The sequence below is a fragment of the Geotrypetes seraphini genome, chromosome 6, assembly GCF_902459505.1.
Source record: "Geotrypetes seraphini chromosome 6, aGeoSer1.1, whole genome shotgun sequence".
Classification (NCBI taxonomy): Eukaryota; Metazoa; Chordata; class Amphibia; order Gymnophiona; family Dermophiidae; genus Geotrypetes; species Geotrypetes seraphini.
The window spans coordinates 32,145,945-32,164,874 of record NC_047089.1 but is presented as its reverse complement, the minus strand read 5'-3'; the positions used below and the strand labels follow the sequence as shown (position 1 = coordinate 32,164,874).

Below are 18,930 nucleotides of genomic sequence, written 5' to 3'. Positions count from 1 at the left end.
ATTTTTGGGAGGGTGTTTGTCATGGGCAGGGAATAAGCATGAAAGTATTATCCAGCTAGTATATTTACATCATAGCTGGAAAATATATTGTATTGTATTTATTATATTTCATAAACCGCTTGTGCATGAGTATTAAGCCAATCCAATCCAATCTTTGGTTTTATGTACCAATTCATCCCTCCAACAGGGCTTGGCTCGGTTAACAAAATATTCACAAAACATGTAATGAGTTGGACAAGACCTCAGTTTACAAAACTCAATACATTAGGCACTTTGGACTTCACTCTGTCCCAGACGGGTTCACAATTTAAACCAAAGCGCCTAAGAGAAAAAGAGCATCATTCATATATTAAAGATAAAAATAGAAAGAAGATGAGACGAAGGAGCCCCAGAGAGATGTAGAGAACAAGTAGGAGATGCTAAATTCTCCCGTGTTAAACTTGTTTGCAAGTCCTCGCCCACTTTTACTAAACCACAATAGCATTTTTTTAGCGCAGGGAGCCGCACTGAATGCTCCATGCGGCTCCCGACACTCACAGAGTTCCTATGAGCGTTGGGGGGCAGTGCGGAGCATTCAGCGTGGCTTCCTTCGCTAAAAACCTCTATCGCAGTTTAGTAAAAGGGTGTGTGTGTGTGTGTGTGTCTGTGCGCTAATGGAAAAAGCAGATAGCATTAGCTACTCAGCAAGACTGAAGAAAACACAATAGCCTCTTATCCTGCCATATTATGAAGGCGTGCAAAATGACTTTGCACTAGAATACAGGATCACATCTGAATATTTCTTGCACTATCCAGAATATTTGCTTCTTTTCTGCAGCCTAAGTAAAATGATGCCGGTCAAATATTTCCCAGCATTCATATATTTATTGCGACTGAAGATTTTTGCAGAATAGAGGTACACGCTTTACTGCTGTTGGCTTTTTTGGCGAACTTGATACACACAGGCATCCCGTCGAGATTCTTCAATTTTTTTTGTGGCATTTTTTTAGCCCCCCTATTTTACCATGGACCCCTGATAAAGGTTTGTCCGAAACACGGACCGTGTCGGGTCCCTTTATTGGTAAAAGGGTTTTATATATTGTGTTCTTGTCATATTAAAATTTGCCTGAATCTTGTACACAGTCTGCAGTTTTGTTTTGGTTGCTCCCTGCAGAATAGAGGTAGCCATATCTTGAATTTCTGAAAAGATACAAAACAGAAAGTTTGACCATGGTCAGATACTGGGAACTCTGAATCATACCTGTAAAAGACGGTACTCTTATTTGGGAGCTCGCTGTTCCATCCCCACCTTCACTGCATGCTCGAACTTCAATGATATATACCCCGACATCCGGAAGATGGACCTCTGCTGAGGTTTTCTGAGTTTCTATGACTTGGCTGCTGCTATGACCTTCTTGCCTGTACAAAACCTATGAATCACAGAATATTGTTTATTAACTGGTAATTTCTTCAGCTTTTGAGTTTTAGAAGCAATGTTCTGTGGCACAAGCATTATCAGATTGAGTGTATTAAGTTCAGCGCAGGGAGAAGTGAATAGATCCAGATTAGATCAGATTCAGACCAAGAATGAATGAATGACTAGCTGAAGTCAATCTCCAAAGAAACAATTATTTTCCGGTTCAAGGGAATATTTGATTGAAGGCATTCAAACTTGATTTATATACATCCCTCCTGCCCAGGGTACTTTGCAGGGGGAGGGATGTCCTTGCCGTAGCAGCTCTGCTTATCATGGCAGGGGGATTTCCTTACTGTGATCAGCTGATAGCAACACGATTCTCTAACCGGTGCCTTTGACTTGGGTACTGGTTAGAGCAGTGGTTCCCAACCCTGTCCTGGAGGCCAGTCGGGTTTTCAGACTAGCCCTAATGAATATGCATGAGAGAGATCTGCATATAATGGAGGTGCCAGGCATGCAAATCTGCTCCATGCATATTCATTAGGGCTATCTTGAAAATCCGACTGGCCTAGTGGTCCTCCAGGACAGGGTTGGGAACCACTGGGTTAGAGAATCGGGCTGGTTAGGGAGGATTAAGCATCTGTCCATTAGGGCACATGCAATTCTGTAGAGGCGGCTGCTGAGACTGGTGTCCTATACAGAATCTGCCCCTTACTGAATTAGGCACCTAATAGCTAGTTAAGATATCTTTTATTAGATTAGCATGTGATAAATGCTAAGATACCCATCCTATATAATAAAAAGCTAGCCGCGCATGCGCATTCAAACTGTGTGCTTCCAAGATCTCTGATCTGTGAGATGTAGTTCCGTAGCCGCAGGAGTGCGCATGCACGGGTCCCCAGCACTTGCCTAGAAAGGAATGGCTGCCAGCGTTGGACTCCCTCATGAGCCGCACCAGCGGTGTCGGCTCCTCTCATGAGCCGCACCAGCGTCGGAGAAGGCTTCCGACGCTGGTGGGGATCGTGAGGAGCCACAGCGATACTTGCACGGATTAGGCCAGACCACGGGCCGGGCAGGGACGCGCCAAAGAGATGAGCAGGGCAGGGAGGCGCCAGCCGCGAGCCATGCGAGGGAGGGAAACAGACTGAAAAAAAAAAAAGGTAAGAAGCTTGGCTTGCCTGCGGGAAACTCCATAAGGGAAGGGGGGGGGGCCCTTTGAGCAGGCTAGACTGCGGGAGGGGGAGGGACCAAAAGGAGCAGGCCACATCTGGTAAGAATAGGGAAGGGGGGTGGGTGAAAATGCTGCTACTGCTGCACAGGGACCTAGAGGGGAAGGGAGAGGGTCAGAAAGACAGAGAAAGGGGGCCAGGCAGAGAGAGAGAGACAGTGGGAGGGAGAGAGACACAAAGACAGACAGACATATATTCTAGCACCCGTTAATGACTTAACGGGCTTAATGACTAGTATGATATAATGGATGCCTTAGCATGTAATGCTCGCTAAATCGGTTAGTGCACCTTAATAAAAGGACCCTTAATTTTTAAAAATATTTTTAAAATTGGTTTTTACTGGCACTTTCAATTATCAGCACTAATTAAGCCACAACCAAAAATTTCTAAACTAAAAATATTTGATAATTTCTAGGTAAATGCAATTACAAATAATTAAATGTGATATGCATTGGGTTTGGGAGATGGTTCATAGGTAGTTATTCCCCTGCATGAAACAAAATTTTGACTAGTGTAAGGAATTTAAAAAAAACTTGACTCTCCCCCTCCCGCTTTTACAAAACCGTAGCGCAGTTTCTAGCGTCGACCATGGTGGTAACAGGTCCGATGCTCATAGAATTCCTATGAGCATCGGAGCTGTTACCTCCGTGGCCGGCACTATAATCCGTGCTATGGTAAAGAGGGCACACACATTCTGGTCTGTTAAGTCAACCAGCATGCATTAAAAAGCTCTAAGGAAGTAATTTTTTAAATTGAAACATTGGGCTCCTTTTACGAAGCTGCATTAGCAGTTTAACGCGCGTAATAGTGCATGCTAATTTGCCGGCCGCGCTAGCCACTACCGCCTTCTCTTGAGCAGGTGATCAGGATAATTGCACACAAGCGTACTTATAGCTATTCTAGGGTTGTAAAATGAAATGACAAAAATAATAATGCAAAATATTTTAATAAAATCCAAAATCTTATTTTTTATTGGTTATCAATATTAGATCATAAGAGTAATCAATTCCTTATCAATTGATTATCATTTGCATCATGAGAATTATTACAGAAGCCAAAAGCTGGCCTTGCTCATAAAAAATTCCAACGTTTTACCAGTTACACGTCCATATATATCCTAAATAACGACATTCCTTCGTTACAATCCATCTACAGTCTAATTGGTTCACATTATTTGTTTCCATATAAGGCTAGCTTCATATAGGCGTGTCCTAAAATTACATTCTTATATCTAAAAAGTTACATTCTCACATTAAGCTTACATATTTTATAAAAAGAAGAAATACATAGACAAATATTGTAATACTAGTCTTTAAGCCCGTTACATTAACGGGTGCTAGAATAGATGTGTGTGTCTGTCTTTCTTTCTTTCTCTCTCTCCCCTTGGCCGCTGTCTGTCTGTCTATGTTTATTTGTTTTTCTCTCCTTGGACACTGGCTGTCTCTCCTTGGACGCTGCCTGAATGTCTTCCTTTCTGTCTGTCTCAATGGCCCCCTGTGTGTCATTCTTTGTTTCTGTGTCCTTGTGTCATTCCCCCGCCCCCCCAGAGCTAAGCTGTCTGCTTCCAGCATACCCCTTCCCCCAAAGCAGCCCCCTTTCCCTCTCCCTGACCCCCTTGTGTCTTCCCCTCCCCCTCCCCCCGAGCAAAGCTGTCTATCCCCCTGTACCTGCACCCTTCAGTCTTTTTCCTCTTCCCCTCCCTCCAGTCACCGCTGCCATTCCTATTTAAAACGGCCTGCTGAGGTTCGCGGCCGGCTGTAGCGAATCTCGCAGGCCGCTGTTCACCTCAGTAGCATGTTCCCTCTGACGCGATCGCGTTAGAGGGAACGTGCTACCACGTGGAGAGCGGCCTGCGAGGTTCGCTACAGCCGGCCGCGAACCTCAGCAGGCCGTTTTAAATAGGAATGGCAGCGGTGACTGGAGGGAGGGGAAGAACAGGAGCGGTAGCGGTTGTTGCGTGAGGGGGTGAGTCGGAGACGTGCAGGCCGCTGTGAACAGGAGCGGTAGCGGCGGCAGGACCATGAGCCTTCCTCCCGCCATCCGCTGCCAGAGCCGCTCCTGTCATCCGATGCAGGTAACTGGCGCATACGCCTCAAGCCACGGCCAAGGCTGGGGTCTCGCGCATGCACACTCCTGCGGCCACAGACCTACACCGCACAGAACACGCAAATAGGAGTGCGCATGTGCGGCTAGCTCTTTATCATATAGGATACTCACAAAGGCTATACAGCTTTTAAATCCTTTCCTGTAAACATCAGTGTCCTTTCTATACTGAGATCTTTGTCTCACTAAGACTGAACAAAGAAAAGATGGAAAGAGCAGGTACCCCTTCCATCAAGATTCTACGAGTAGAAAAAAGTTGCTTAAGGTCAGAGGTCAAACATCATCTGTAGCCTTATCAGGATCTCTTCAGGATTTCAGATGTATGAAAATCAAAATAAAATATATTCCTAATCTATACTTATTGTTAACTTATATTTGAACTTATTACCTATAGCTACCTAAGTAATATTTCTATTGTGTAACTTTTACTGCCTTACTGAAATTTACTAAAACTTAAATTTATACATACCATGATACACATATGGTTTTGATCTGTCTTCCCCATAGCAAACTCAAGTCATGGCAAACTTAGGGCCCCCTGGTATGTGGATACCAGGTCAAAAGCCAACTCCTGTCTGCCTACATTTCCCTGAGGATTGGCCTAGTTCAGGCTGGTCACTCTTTAACACAAAGAAGCTCTATAAAACTTAAGCTTTGCCATCTGGGATAAATTTGGTATGGTAGTTATCAATCACAAAATGTCTTAGCTTGCCTTTCTGTGTCAGTCAAGCACATGAAACGTGTCAAATCAATATGTTAACTTAAAATTCCTGTCTTGAACTTTTGTATTTTTGATTATTACATTCCAGCTTATCCAATTTTCCTATTAGCTACCAATATCACATTCTAACTTGCTCTTGGATTAGGCCCTATCTAGCAACAGGTTTTTCTAACTAGTAAATCCTGGTGCAATGTGAGAAAGTGGTAATAGCTGAAATTTTATGTTTGCTCACCCGTACCTATCCAGGTAAACCAAGCTGGCCCTCCTCAGAACTACTTAAGGCATAGGACAAGGTCACAGGCGGTAGTTTTTTGGCTAGCTTGGGGGTTAGCACGCGCTAAAAAGTTGTGTGCGATAAAGCCGCTAACGCGCTTCGTAAAAGGAGCCCATAATGTATAATACAAACCATGTTTGATGTCTGAAAAAGTTTGAAAATGACCCAGAAAGAAACACAAAATATTTTATACATGCTTCCCTAGCAAATAACCAGTATTACGTATTATGACTGTAGGTATTCTACTATATTAGGCCCTTTCTACTTAGCCATGGTAGCGAGTCCCGGTGTGACAAATGCGGCACAGCCCATAGGAATTGAATGGGCGGCCTCATATTTGCTGCACCGGGAATCACTACCACAGTTTTGCAAAAGGGCCCCCATTATTTCTTTTGCTGGTATGACTGCAAGTGTCGGGGCTGTAGCATAGCCCCAGCTGCTTCATATTAGTTTATTTGCAAGGTGACCTGATTTGCTGTTTGTCTGCAGGTAGCTGTTGAAACTGGCCAATATAGTGCTACAGTTGCAGATGTGTTTTGCATTAAGCAGGGCCTGTTCTTTTTGACCTTTAAAGCATGAGTCCTACAGTGCAGACTTTGATTACTTTGGGGCATAAAATTTAAGGCAAGGAGCTTATGGGCTTTAGACTAGGGTATGAATTTTAGAATCTGAACTTTAAAACACGATCTTCGGTGAACTTTAGTTAATGATTTGTACAGCAAAGGTTTTATAGCCTTTAGGCTTGAATGTTTGAGTAAAAGTTAAAGTGCATGAGTTTTAGAATCTGTTCTACAGTTTGCATTTCTTTTTTCATGTTTCCCAATATACATATAAGTACAGCCAAAATGAAAAACCCGTACACACTTCTCCCTCAATATTTGCAGGGGTTAGGGGCAGAGCCGGCCCGCAAATATTGAAAATTCACGAATAACATTTGGGCCGGCTCTGATCCTCCCCCCCCCCACACCTTCCCTGGTGGTCTAGTGGGCTTTCGGGGCTACAACTTGAACTCCCCGCAGCCATTTTGTACGAGTGATCTGCACGGGGCAGGAGCATAGGAAGATCGCTCCTGCCCCGAAAGCCCACTAGACCACCAGGTAAGGTCCGGGGAGGTCCGGGATGCAGCGTTTCTTTTCTGTTTCCCCACCCCCCCAAAAAAATCACAAATAACCGAATCTGCGGATACTGAAACCGCAGATTTGGAGGGAGAAGTGTATACTGAAATAAAGTTAGAAGAGAAAAAAGGTTCACTTTTTTCTGTTTTTCTATCTGATTGATGCTGGGGCAAGACAGTCCATGCAAGCCTGTGAGATTACATGCAGGCTTATGATCAACAGTGCTTTGCAATGAGGGTCTCTTGCCCTGCTCAATAATCCATGCAGAATATACAGCATGCTTCACATGCATTACATTAGCGCAAAGTTCAAAGTAGTATAAAACTATCAATTATTTTCAAGACCTCAGCGGTGCACCCTTGGAGCAACTTTGCTAGCACACTGCACCATCTTCATCCATCTCCTTTTTTTCAATTTTATGATTATTTCACTTTGTTCTATTTTTTTTCTTACTTCACAGTTTACCACTTTATCATTTTAAAGATTTTAAGATACTGAAATGTGACTTAAATGTCGGCGGGGACTTCTTCTGACTTGTTTCGCCTACAAGCTGTTTCAAGGATCCGTCCCCTTTATTAAACCACACTCTCCTAAGACAAAAGATGAATATACAGTATGAACACATTTTAACACACCTATGTTTTCGAGGGCAATTTCTCCATGTGGATTAGTTTTGTACATACCTCACTCGTAAACCAGGGATTATGGAGTATTGATGTTATGGCAGTGTCTATATTTTATTTCCCAAACACAAAATTCTTGCACACATGAACTTCTGGGGTAAAACTTGTAATCATAAAATCCAGCTTTCTAATAGCAATATAAGCTTAGGAGAAAACTGGCATTCTTGCAGGCAGTGATATATGTTTCATTGAACTGACGTCAACATTATCCATGAGCTGTAGAACAGCTTTCAAACCAGAGGCATTAGTCTGATGAAGCGACCTATATGTGGCTTCCACCTTAAGCACATCATCTTTGCATAATCACATTGCTGAGGGTCAATGAAAGAAGAAAGGGAAAAATTTACCTTATAGCCCATAACATCTGATTCATTTGCTAAAGATCGGACAGGCTCCCATGCCAGAGACACCTGGGATCCATCTTGCATCCACATAACGTTGCTTGGAGGTTGACTAGGAGCTGGTACGGAATAAAGAAAATGTAAACAACGCAATTAAATGTTTCTCCATTACAATCTCAGTCACCATTCCTTCATTTAAGCATTACTATGCATTTCTACAGGCGTTTAAAAGTAGTGACTTAATATGTTATTAGCTGCTGTACAGAACTTACTAAATTTGGGGTTGATATCCAATGTGGTTTAAGCAGGGACAGTTTGTGGGCGGAGCTTGGACAGAGCCAGGACATAACTGGCTAACACCAATATTCAGTCTACTAACCAGTAACCAGCAAAAAGGCTGTCCTAATTGATCCACCAGACTAACTGGGCAACCAGTCGGCACCTGGTTAACATCCGGGTGCCTGTACCAGCCTGGAAATTCAATGCCAAAGCCCAGACATGGCCCAAACTTGACTATCTGGGCTCGATTCAGCCCACTGCTTGAGAGCTGATGATGGTCTTTTCTCTCACTAAGGTTCAAAAATGCTGAGCCGTTTTGCCTTAAGCTTTGGTTCTATCAAATTTGAATCGAAAACATTCAAGTGTAAAGAACCTGCCGAGTATATCAGTAACATCTCTTTTAAAGCTGTTTTTACATGTTCAAACTAATACGACTTATAAAAATGAATAGGGGGGGGTGTCACTTACGGGATTTCTTTGTGCTGACCCGAGCTGTGCTGCTAGGTGGCCCATATCCTGCATTATTGTATGCCCTGACCGTTATGTGGTACAACGCGTTTCCTTCCAAACCCGACAAGATGATGGACGACTCATTTCCTTCTGTTTTCACTTTTTCTGTGGTTTCTTCTTGTTCCATATCTTTCCAGTAACTAACCTGCCGATAATGACCAGTAAGGAGATTAAGTCTGGGAATTATGAGGTTCTCCATCCATTTTTCATTTTTTTTCAACCCAACATAAGATGGAAAGAGTTATGCAAAAGGAGTCAAGCAATGTCTGTCTGCCTGTTTGGGGGCAACCTGCGAAAAGACATATCATGCTTGAAAATAGGTCATATTGGACTAGAGTTTCCAGAGAACTGAGACCCCTAAAAATAGTCTAATGAATTTCAATTGAAAAAGCAGTTCCAACTTCTGTAACTTACATACATTGAAGTAGCAGTTAGTGAATTGCTCTTTTCAAACTGCCTTTCCCTTGTTCTCAACTCTCCCCTGTTCCCAAAATTGCTCCCACCTCCCAAATATAGCCCTACACTACTGCCCCAACAACTGTCCAACTCTGAAACTGTCCCTGTTCCTTGAAACTGTCTCAAGCACCAAATTGTTCCCATACCAAAACAACTCCCCCTTACTGCCCCAACCCATCAAACTGTCCGAGTTTATTTATTCTTTGATATACCGTTTATCAAAAACATACCTAAACGGTTTACAATTATCAGAATATTGTTAAAATTAAATAAAAACCTTAAAATTAAAAAAGGAAAAAGAAAAGAGGGGGATGACAAGACATATAGACATACTTCTTCCAAAACTACCCCACACCTGCTTTCAACTCCCCAAATTGCCCTCACCTCCAACTACTCCCTGCAACTGTCCCCAACCCCTAAAATGTCTCTCACAATTGCCCCACCATGCTCAAAATACCCTAAATCACTCCTTCACAGCTTCTCCACTCCATAAACTCCTCCTCGCAACGGCTCAACCACCTGCAAACTGTTCCAACCCCTCCTAAACTAGCCTCCTTACACAAATACACACCTCTACATACATATATAGGTGAGTTGGAAAGAATTCCAAGAGCCATGCTCTGCATGCTTTCCTCATTTGTTTCTTTATCTGTGTTTGGATGTTGTTGGTTATCCTATAGCAACGAGGCCCACTGCCAGCATATTATTTATTTTTATTGAAGAATTCCAATTTACTAATTAAATGATCGGTATACCCTTGTACATAAATCTAGAAGACATTTTTAAAAAGCCAAAATAATATAATATCTACTCCCCAAAGTTGGGGAAGGTCCTAAACGAAAAATTAAAAGAAAATTTGTAAACAGCCTAAATGAAAAACAATGCTAGCTGCACCTAATTCTTGTCAGGGGGTCTTTTCTATTGCAAATCATGTCCAGGAACATCAACTACTGAAATTTATATGACATACTAGCTGATGTCCCGGCGTTGCACGGGTATTTAATTATAGCAATAACACTGTAAATGGATTCAAATAAAGATACTTTATAGTGGTGAATGAAATTATTTTTTTACAGCTTAATAAAAAGTACAATATTCAAATTATAATGCGAAATATTTGACAAAATGAATACAATACAACTAACGCAAAACGTGATTATAAACAACATCTTTAGTTTCACCTCCTGGAGCAAGAACATATAAATTCTTGGGTGAACCCAGCCTTGAGCAAGCAACATAGAGTTGTGGGCTGTGAGACCCCCAGAACATATCACCCCAGGTAGTGAGGGATCTGCATACCAAGTTTCGTTCAAATCGGTCAAGCCGTTTTTGAATTACAGTGAGAATGGCAGCTTTTTACATTTTTTCCATTGACATGAATGGGTGAAATCTGATTTTCTGTTTGTAGCTCCGCCCACATGTGCAGGTGGGCCGCAAGACCCCCAGAACATATCACCCCAGATAGTGAGGGATCTGCATACCAAGTTTCGTTCAAATCGGTCAAGCCGTTTTTGAATTACTGTGAGAATGACAGCTTTTTACATTTTTTCCATTGACATGAATGGGTGAAATCTGATTTTCTGTTTGTAGCTCCGCCCACTGTGTGCAGGTGGGCCGCGAGACCCCCAGAACATATCATCCCAGGTAGTGAGGGATCTGCATACCAAGTTTCGTTCAAATCGGTCAAGCCGTTTTTGCGTGATCGCGGCACATACACACACACATACATACACACATACATACCTCCGATTTTATATATATAGATTTGGAAAGGTATTTTACAAAAGAAAAAAAAAAAAGAGGCTCCAAGCTACAGCACCCTATAAACTCTTTCATTCCTTCCTTCTTTCCTTCATTTTTTTTTTTATTTTTTTTTTTGGGGGGGGGGTCACCTTGGTAACACACAAGGAAAATTCTGACAGTAGAATCAAGAAATAAAACATTTCAGTGTTTGAAAAATGTACATAACATCTGGTCTCTATCAGCAATAAGGGAAGAAAGTGGTGCAGTGGTTCAAGCTACAGCTTCAGAACCCTGGGGTTGTGGGTTCAAACCCATACTGCTCCTTGTGAACCTGGGTAAGTCACTTAATCCCCTCTTTTCCCCAGGTACATTAGATAGATTGTGAGCCCACCAGGACAGGCAGGGAAAAATGCTTGAGGACCTGAATAAATTCATGCAAACCATTCTGAGCTCCCCTGGGGGAACAGTATAGAAAATTGAATAAATGTAGTAAGAATCAAACTGTGTCTCCCGCAAAAAGAAAACATTCAAAGTATTCACAGAAACACCCTCCAAACAATTCCTAAAATTGTCTTCTAGCACTTTCTGGAACTTGGAGGACCTACTTCATATAACCTTGACCATTTCTTTCAGGCAAGCTACTCAAATGGCAGACCACAGTCTGGACCCAGTCTGGATTGCTAACAATTCCTACGCGGAGTGTGCAAATGTCTGGAAAATCAAAAATTTTACTGGCTGAAGTAGCATCTTAACCTTTCCTTTTGTAGTGGTTCAAGCTGGTCACTTTCGGATGGATCCAGGAGTCTTCCCTCAGCTGCATCTCCTCTGATGCAACTCCTTATTTACATACAAGCAGGAAGGTCCTCGTATCCAGTCGGAAGCCGCCTGCCTGAATCACAGTAGCTGCTGATCGCCTATCAAGGTACATTTCAGAAGCTGAGTGGAGGTGGGGGAGGGGGAGAGAGTGAAGGATGCTAGATTTGTCAGGTGGGGGCTGGGATGTCGAGGAGGAGCGAAAGATGAGAAGGAGCAAAATGAGAGTGTGATGGAGATAGGAGGGGCAGAGCTAGGTGACTATGTGCCACGGAGGGAGGAGATGGCAGAACAAGGTGACTAAATTTAATACAAGTAGGCCCAGGTTCTATAAACGGTGTCCAACCATACTTAAATTTTAGACATCGGTCCGTGTGGTTATCAATCAACCGCTAGGCATCTTTTATAGAATCAAGTCCAGCAGGGCCTAAGCAGACTTAGGCGTAACCAGATGTCCTAGAGGTAGGTGCCGATATATTAGGCCAGGTTGCCTAGCGACACCTGTCCAACATGCCTATTTTCCATCCCTAACCATGCCTACTTTACAGTTAGGCATCGTTAGGTGTCAGAGGGCACCACACGGAATTCCACGCACAACTTTTAATTGATTGATCTTTAATTTTTTTAAAATTAAAAAAATGATGGCATGGTGAATTACTATGTCAATTAAGCTTGTTAAATTAATTTAGGTTATGCATGGAATTTAGTTAGGCACAGTTTATAGAATCTGGCCCGTAGTGTTTGTGCTACAAAATCTTTGAACTATTTATGGGCACACTGGTGTTTCTGGACCAAATTGATTTCTGGTAGTTTGCAAACCCTTTATTTTAGACAGGTAAAGTTTCTGAACCTTCACTCAAAACATTTGAGTAGCCCTTCTGTAGTGGAAACTACTGTCAACAGATTAAGAGACTTATAGCCTTCAATCAGGCCTCAGTATAAGTATGCATACTGCACAGCTGTCTGAATTCAAATTGTCACATTATCTCTCATAACATCATTGAAATGCATAAGAGAGCACACAGAATGGCAGGGAATAAAGTGCTGACAGGAAGTCAAAGGTTCCTTATCATTTTCAAGGAGAGCGCACCTCTCATAGGTCCTCAGAAACATTTACCATTCAGCCCCATCGGTTTCAGGAAATCATTTGAGAAAGCTAACATAATTGTTTCATTCCTAGCTTTACATCACTATCAGCTACAAGCTCTGCAATGTGATGGATAGGGGATGACAGAACATCGAAGAAAAATTTGTTTGTTTAATTTTGAAGGCACAGTATATGTCTGTAAGCGGGGTGGGGTGGTAGCGAAGGGAAACTGACTTTTGTTAGTCAGGTGAGGATAGTAACTAAAAAGAAGTACTTTTAAATACTTAGCTTTTCAAGGTTAAAAATTAAAAAAAATTGTAAATGGACTAATGAAGAATCTTGGTGAAGAAATTTTCTCATTGATAAATTTCCTGAGAAATTCACCTCTGATGGTCTAAGAATATATTAGAGTGCTTTTGGTTATATATTCTGTGGTTAACCTCAACTCCATCCTAAAAATGCCTACTTTATACGGTGACAGGTCAAAAGCGCGCGCTGACAAAGACGCGCCGAGACAACTGAGCGCAAGGTGGAAGCCCGCGCCGAAGAAAAACAGTGTTTTAAGGGACTCCGACGGGGGTGTGTGGGGGGAACCCCCCACTTTACTGAATCGGCGCGCCTTTGTCGGCGCGCGCTTTTGTCTATGACCCACTTTATACACATCTAAAAGAATATGTAGGCCTCCTCCCTTTGACAGCGAAGAAAGAGGAGAAATACTTTCTGCAGATCACCAAAGGTAGAACAAAATGGAGCGGAGAAGGCCAAGGAGATTACCGTGCTACAGGATTCATTGATCGGGTTACCAGACCGTCCGGATTTTCCCAGACATGTCCTCCTTTTGAAGACATCCGGGGGTCCGGATGGCGTTTCAAAACCCGGAACTTTGTCCGGGTTTTGAAAAGAAATCGCATTGGAAGGGGGCATCTGCGGATGCAACATGGCGACGCCAACACACATGCATGTGCATGATATCATGGTGTCGCATCTGCACATGTGCGGGTGCCTTCCTGCCCGATGAACAAGGCAGTGGGGGTGGGGCTAGGGGCGGAGCTGGGGCGTAATGGGCGGAACTGGGCGGGTATGGGGGCGGGACTAGGGGTCCAGATGTTACTGGCGTAAAATCTGGTAACCCTATTCATTCACTAATTTTATTAATGCGCAGACCCGACATGACCGTGTTTCAACGAATGCCTGCAACAGATGCCCTTTTGGCATAGGACTATATTTAAGAACATAAGAACTGCCATCTCCGGATCAGACCCATGGTCCATCGAGTCCGGCGATCCGCACACGCGGAGACCCAGTCAGGTATACACCTGATGTAGTTTTAATCACCCATATCCCTCTATGCCTTTCGTAAGGAGATGTGCTTCTAATTTGCCTTTGAATCCTAGCACAGTGGATTCCTTAATAACCTCCTTTGGGAGAGCATTCCAGGCGTCTACCACTCGCTGCGTGAAGCAGAACTTCCTGACATTTGTCCTGGACTTGTCCCCCCTTAGCTTCAAACCATGTCCTCTTGTCCGTGTCACGTTGGACAATGTAAATAATTTATTTTCCTGCTCTATTTTATCGATGCCTTTCAGTATTTTGAACGTCTCGATCATGTCCCCTCGCAGCCTCCTCTTCTCAAGGGAGAACAGTCCCAGTTTCTTGAGTCGTTCCTCATATTCCAAGTTCTCCATACCTCTTATTAGCTTCGTTGCTCGTCTCTGCACCCTCTCCAGCAGTTTTATATCCTTCTTTAGGTTGGGAGACCAATGTTGGACACAGTATTTAATGTGGGGATGGGGAGGTATGTTATGTGATTTAATGGGTTTATTCCTGATGAATGGGATGGGTCTTTTTTATATGCATTTGACAATAATTGTTAGAATGTCAAGTGATTTGTATGAATTATCTGATTGAATTTTTTTGTACACTTGTTGCAAGAGTTAAAACTGAATAAAGAATTAAAAAAAAGAAAATCATTGTGAGGACCTATAATGCTGCAGTGCCTACTGACAATAAATGACAGGGCTGGCACTGCTACTAGCACTGAAAATTGTGTTGAGAAATGAGCTTGCAAGTATAAAGAGAAACACTTTGGTTGCTCTCTTCAGAAATCGCTGGAGCCGCTCACTAGAGAAAATGACTCCTACTTACATAAACTTTTATAAGTGTAGATGGAAACTGTCATAGTCCACTTTTTGGGGTAATTTTATAATGGGATGCCTAGGTTAATGGGGCAGGAAGGTACCTATTTTTAGCCTATCTTAAAATGACACATAGGTGAAACTTTGAAAAGGCAGGATGACAAAATTTAAATAAACTTGAAACTATAAAATATTAAAGACATTATTTCCTGGTTTTGACTGGAATAGCTGTTCAATTGATCACGAAAAATTGGAAAAGCCATGATAGATTAAACTACACATTTTGGTGGATAAATGTATGCAATACATACAAATATGAGAGAATGAATGCAGAATGTTTGGGGTCCAGTATTTCATTTAACAAAGTATGGAGTCCATTGGCTTTATTTGCTGATTCACATTAATGGTTTATGTATTTTTCTCTAAGTTTTTCCTTACACATCCGGGGTGGGGGAGGGAGAGGCAATTGAGAAATTGATATTAATTCTTCGTATCAATGTAATAAATAAAGTTGTCTTGTATTATTAATAATTGATAAAAGGGTGGGTGGGTAAAGTTATGGTTCTATATACTAAGGGGCTCATAATCGAAAGAGAAAAACGTCCAAAAACCGGCCTAAGTCGGCACTTGGATGAACATTTCTCAAAAACGTCCAAGTGCGGTTAATAAAAACGGGTTTTAGAGTATTTCTAAACGACCTAGGCCTTCATGGTGCCGCTGAACTACCAAAGCTAAACGGGGCATTTTGGGAGGCATGTCGAAGGCGGGAGTTGGGCGGGACGTGGGCCGGTTTAGACTTAGTCGTACAGCATGTATAACCGAAAGTTTAACAACAGAGCCTAGACGGAACTTGGTCGTTGTGACTTAGACCATGTAAAACATGGTCTAAGTCACAAAAACCCAACAAAACTCACCAGATAAGCACAGAAAACACATAACACAGACCCCACACACTACCCCAGTGATTACCAATCCCCCACCCCTATAAAAATTTTATTCACAACTTTAAATTTCAGCCTCCAGACCATCAACACCTGGCCACCTGGCATAGGAAAGCCTAGTCGTCCAGCCCAGAGGCAGCTTAAATCATACTGGGGGTGGGTTAGGGACTCGGAGAGGAGGACCCATGCCCATAAGCCCCTGTAATCACTGCATTGATTTTGAAACATGTGCACTGCCCTATACACCCCCAAAACCCTTTTTTACTGGCATATAAGTGGCTCCTGCAGCCATAAGGGCTATTGTTGTGGGTCTAGGGGATTCTGGAGGTGGTTTGGGGGGCTCACTGTCACCTATAAGGGAGCTGTATTGAGGAAAAGCCATGACACCCTTTTTGTAAAGTTCACAGCAGTGCCCTGTAAGGTACCCCACTATGTAGGTGGCATGTCTGGGTGTGCAGTCCATCACTTTGCAGACCCCTCCCACATCCAAAAGGGCTTGTTCTAGGTGTTTTGGACTTAGACGAAAAGTTGGACGGAAATGTGGTATAAAGATGGACAATTTAGCGGCTTGTACGATCAGATTGGCAGGACATATAATTAGACGATTTTCGAAAGCAAAAAAAAGTTGGACGTCTCTTTCGAAAATGTGTCTTAGGCTCTTTTTAACTTTGGACGACTTGCGAGATGGACATAAACGGACTTAGACGTCCCTTTCGATTATACCCCTCTAATTGTATAAAATGGTGTAATATCTGTAATATTTTTGTGTATTCAATGAAATGTACTACACTGTTGTAGTTCATAAAATAATAAAAAAAATTTTTAAAAAAAAGACATTATTGCATGAAACTGCCTGATTGGAGGCGCAATAATTATACTTGCTTGAGAACCTTAAATATTAGCTCGTACTTTGTTAATCTACATGCACATCTGATAAAATACATGAATAAATCATGTTTGCAGACTCTCCATCTAAACTCTGCCTTAGATCACTCCTATTGCACAAGTAGATGCTTGCAGCTGGGGATGTATTATATTAAGCCTTTTATGGGTCTTAAGAGTACATAAGCACGTTGAGTTATCCAACGTGAAATAAACACAGTTAAGGTCGCCAACAAATGGGGTCCTACTTAGAATTAACTGCAAAGCAAAATTGTCAAGAGCAGGAAGCAGTGGGTAGAAATGCTGCTTGCCATCAACTCCTGCCAATTAGAGGACAACGAAGAAGAAGCTAGGGAGAAAAGATAGTCCTCTCTTGGCAGCAGTGGCTTTTGTCTCCCACATTCTTTTTTCTGCCATTAGTTGACTTAACAGAGAAAAACTTTGCCTTGGAAGCCAATGAATTAGTTCATCTGAGAAGGCCCTTCCTAAGCATTGGAGCCCTAGGCACATGCCTAGTTTGCCTATGCCATAATCCTGCCCTGCCTGCAGTACAAGTAGTTCCAGATATGACCATAATATATGTACATACTTGGCTATAAGTTGATTTTGTGTATAAGTCAAAGGCAGTTTTGTAGCCAGAAATGTTGTGACCCATTTATAAGTTGAGGCTGCGTCTCGCATTGCTTCCTCTCTATTCCTCCCTTCCATATTCAGGCACAACATTGCTCCCTCTCTCTCTCTCCATCCTCACCAGAATCTTCTCTGCATTTCACATACCGTCCTCCCCTTCCTATAAGCCCACAGCTTCACAGATTTCAACAGGGGCCAGAACAGTTCCTTCCGGCTTTAAGCTAAATCAGATTTTATCCCTCAAGTCTTCAATTCAGTTTTATTCACCATTCTCTCTCTCTAACTTTGTCAAGTTCAGTAAAGCAAAATGTTCTATGAAAATATTTTCACTAAAAACTCAACCTTGCTATCCAAGGAGAAAAGTTTTATTCTCCTTGGATAGCAAGGTTGAGGTTTTAGTGAAAATATTTCGAGAGATAAAATCTGATTTAGCTTAAAGCCAGAAGTTTTATTCAGAATCAGTATTTCTCAGCACCTACATACACTCCTGTTTGATTTTTATTTTTTTAGGGGTGTGGAGGGGGGGGGGCAGTTGTGTGTGTAAAGAAAATCAGAATTCACTCACCAAATCTTTGCACGCCAATATCTCAGCTAAACTTCCTCTCTGAGCCTACTGCTTGAACCATCAGCTAATCAAATAGCCTTTAGCGGTCTTCAGAACCCTTGGTAATTGTTATACAAATTTCCTGTAGGCATATCCTCCTTTCAGTGTACATACTCAGCACAAACATTTAACCAGCCAGAATATTTACAGATTTTAGAAAAATCACTATTTTATTAAACTAAACTAAACCTTAAGTTTATATACCGCATCCTCTCCACGGAAGTGGAGCTCGGCACGGTTTACAAGAACTTAAAATATAAGAAGAGAAAGGAAAAGGTTTACATGAGCTTATATATTGAATGGAAGAGTAAGGGGGAAAATAGAATTATATGTTAGAGAAGAGCCAAGTTTTCAGTTGCTTTCGGAATAGTTGGAGAGAGCCCAGGTTCCGCAACGGGATAGTAAGGTCATTCCAGAGACCTGTGATTTTGAAGAGAAGAGATTTTCCCAGTTTACCTGCATAGAGAATACCGCGTAGAGAGGGGAAGGATAGTTTATATCTTTGGGCGGGTCTGGTGGAGTCAGGACTCGAGGAGTTAAAGGATAGTGGGATTAGGGGAAGAAGGATGTCGCTAGAACTTGAGCACGAGTCAATGGCTACAACAATGATTTGAAGAGGGAAAATGCTAAGGTCTCACTGCCTTGTTAAGTCAGAGCTCCTATGTACTCTGCTTAAACCCTTCAAATTATGGAATAGAGGTTATGATCTGCCTGTGATTGTAACAATAGGCAGGAGAAAAATATTTTTAATAATACAACTAAGAAAACAGGAACAGCGCAGGTTCTTTCCCCATAGTACACAGGGGAAATAAGTAAGAAGTGACAGAAACATGGTTACAAAGAAGAACCATATGTGTTCTAAAAGTGACTCAAACTTTCCCTTTCTATTTAAAAGTTCTCTTTACTATTCAGCAGGTGTTCTGCTCAGAGAGCAAGCAACGGAACTAATGACTGAATGTATAAAGCACTTTTCTTTTCTCATCAGAAC

At 42.2% G+C, this 18,930-nt stretch overlaps 1 protein-coding gene across 1 annotated transcript in view; it reads right to left on the bottom strand.

The window, feature by feature from the left end:
• CNTN5 (contactin 5) overlaps positions 1 to 18,930 on the bottom strand; it is a 1,460,727-nt gene that overhangs the window by 1,754 nt on the left and 1,440,043 nt on the right. The window contains 3 exon segments of the mRNA XM_033947995.1: positions 1,241 to 1,409; positions 7,869 to 7,981; positions 8,610 to 8,796. Of these exon segments, the coding sequence (XP_033803886.1) occupies positions 1,241 to 1,409; positions 7,869 to 7,981; positions 8,610 to 8,796 (469 nt within the window).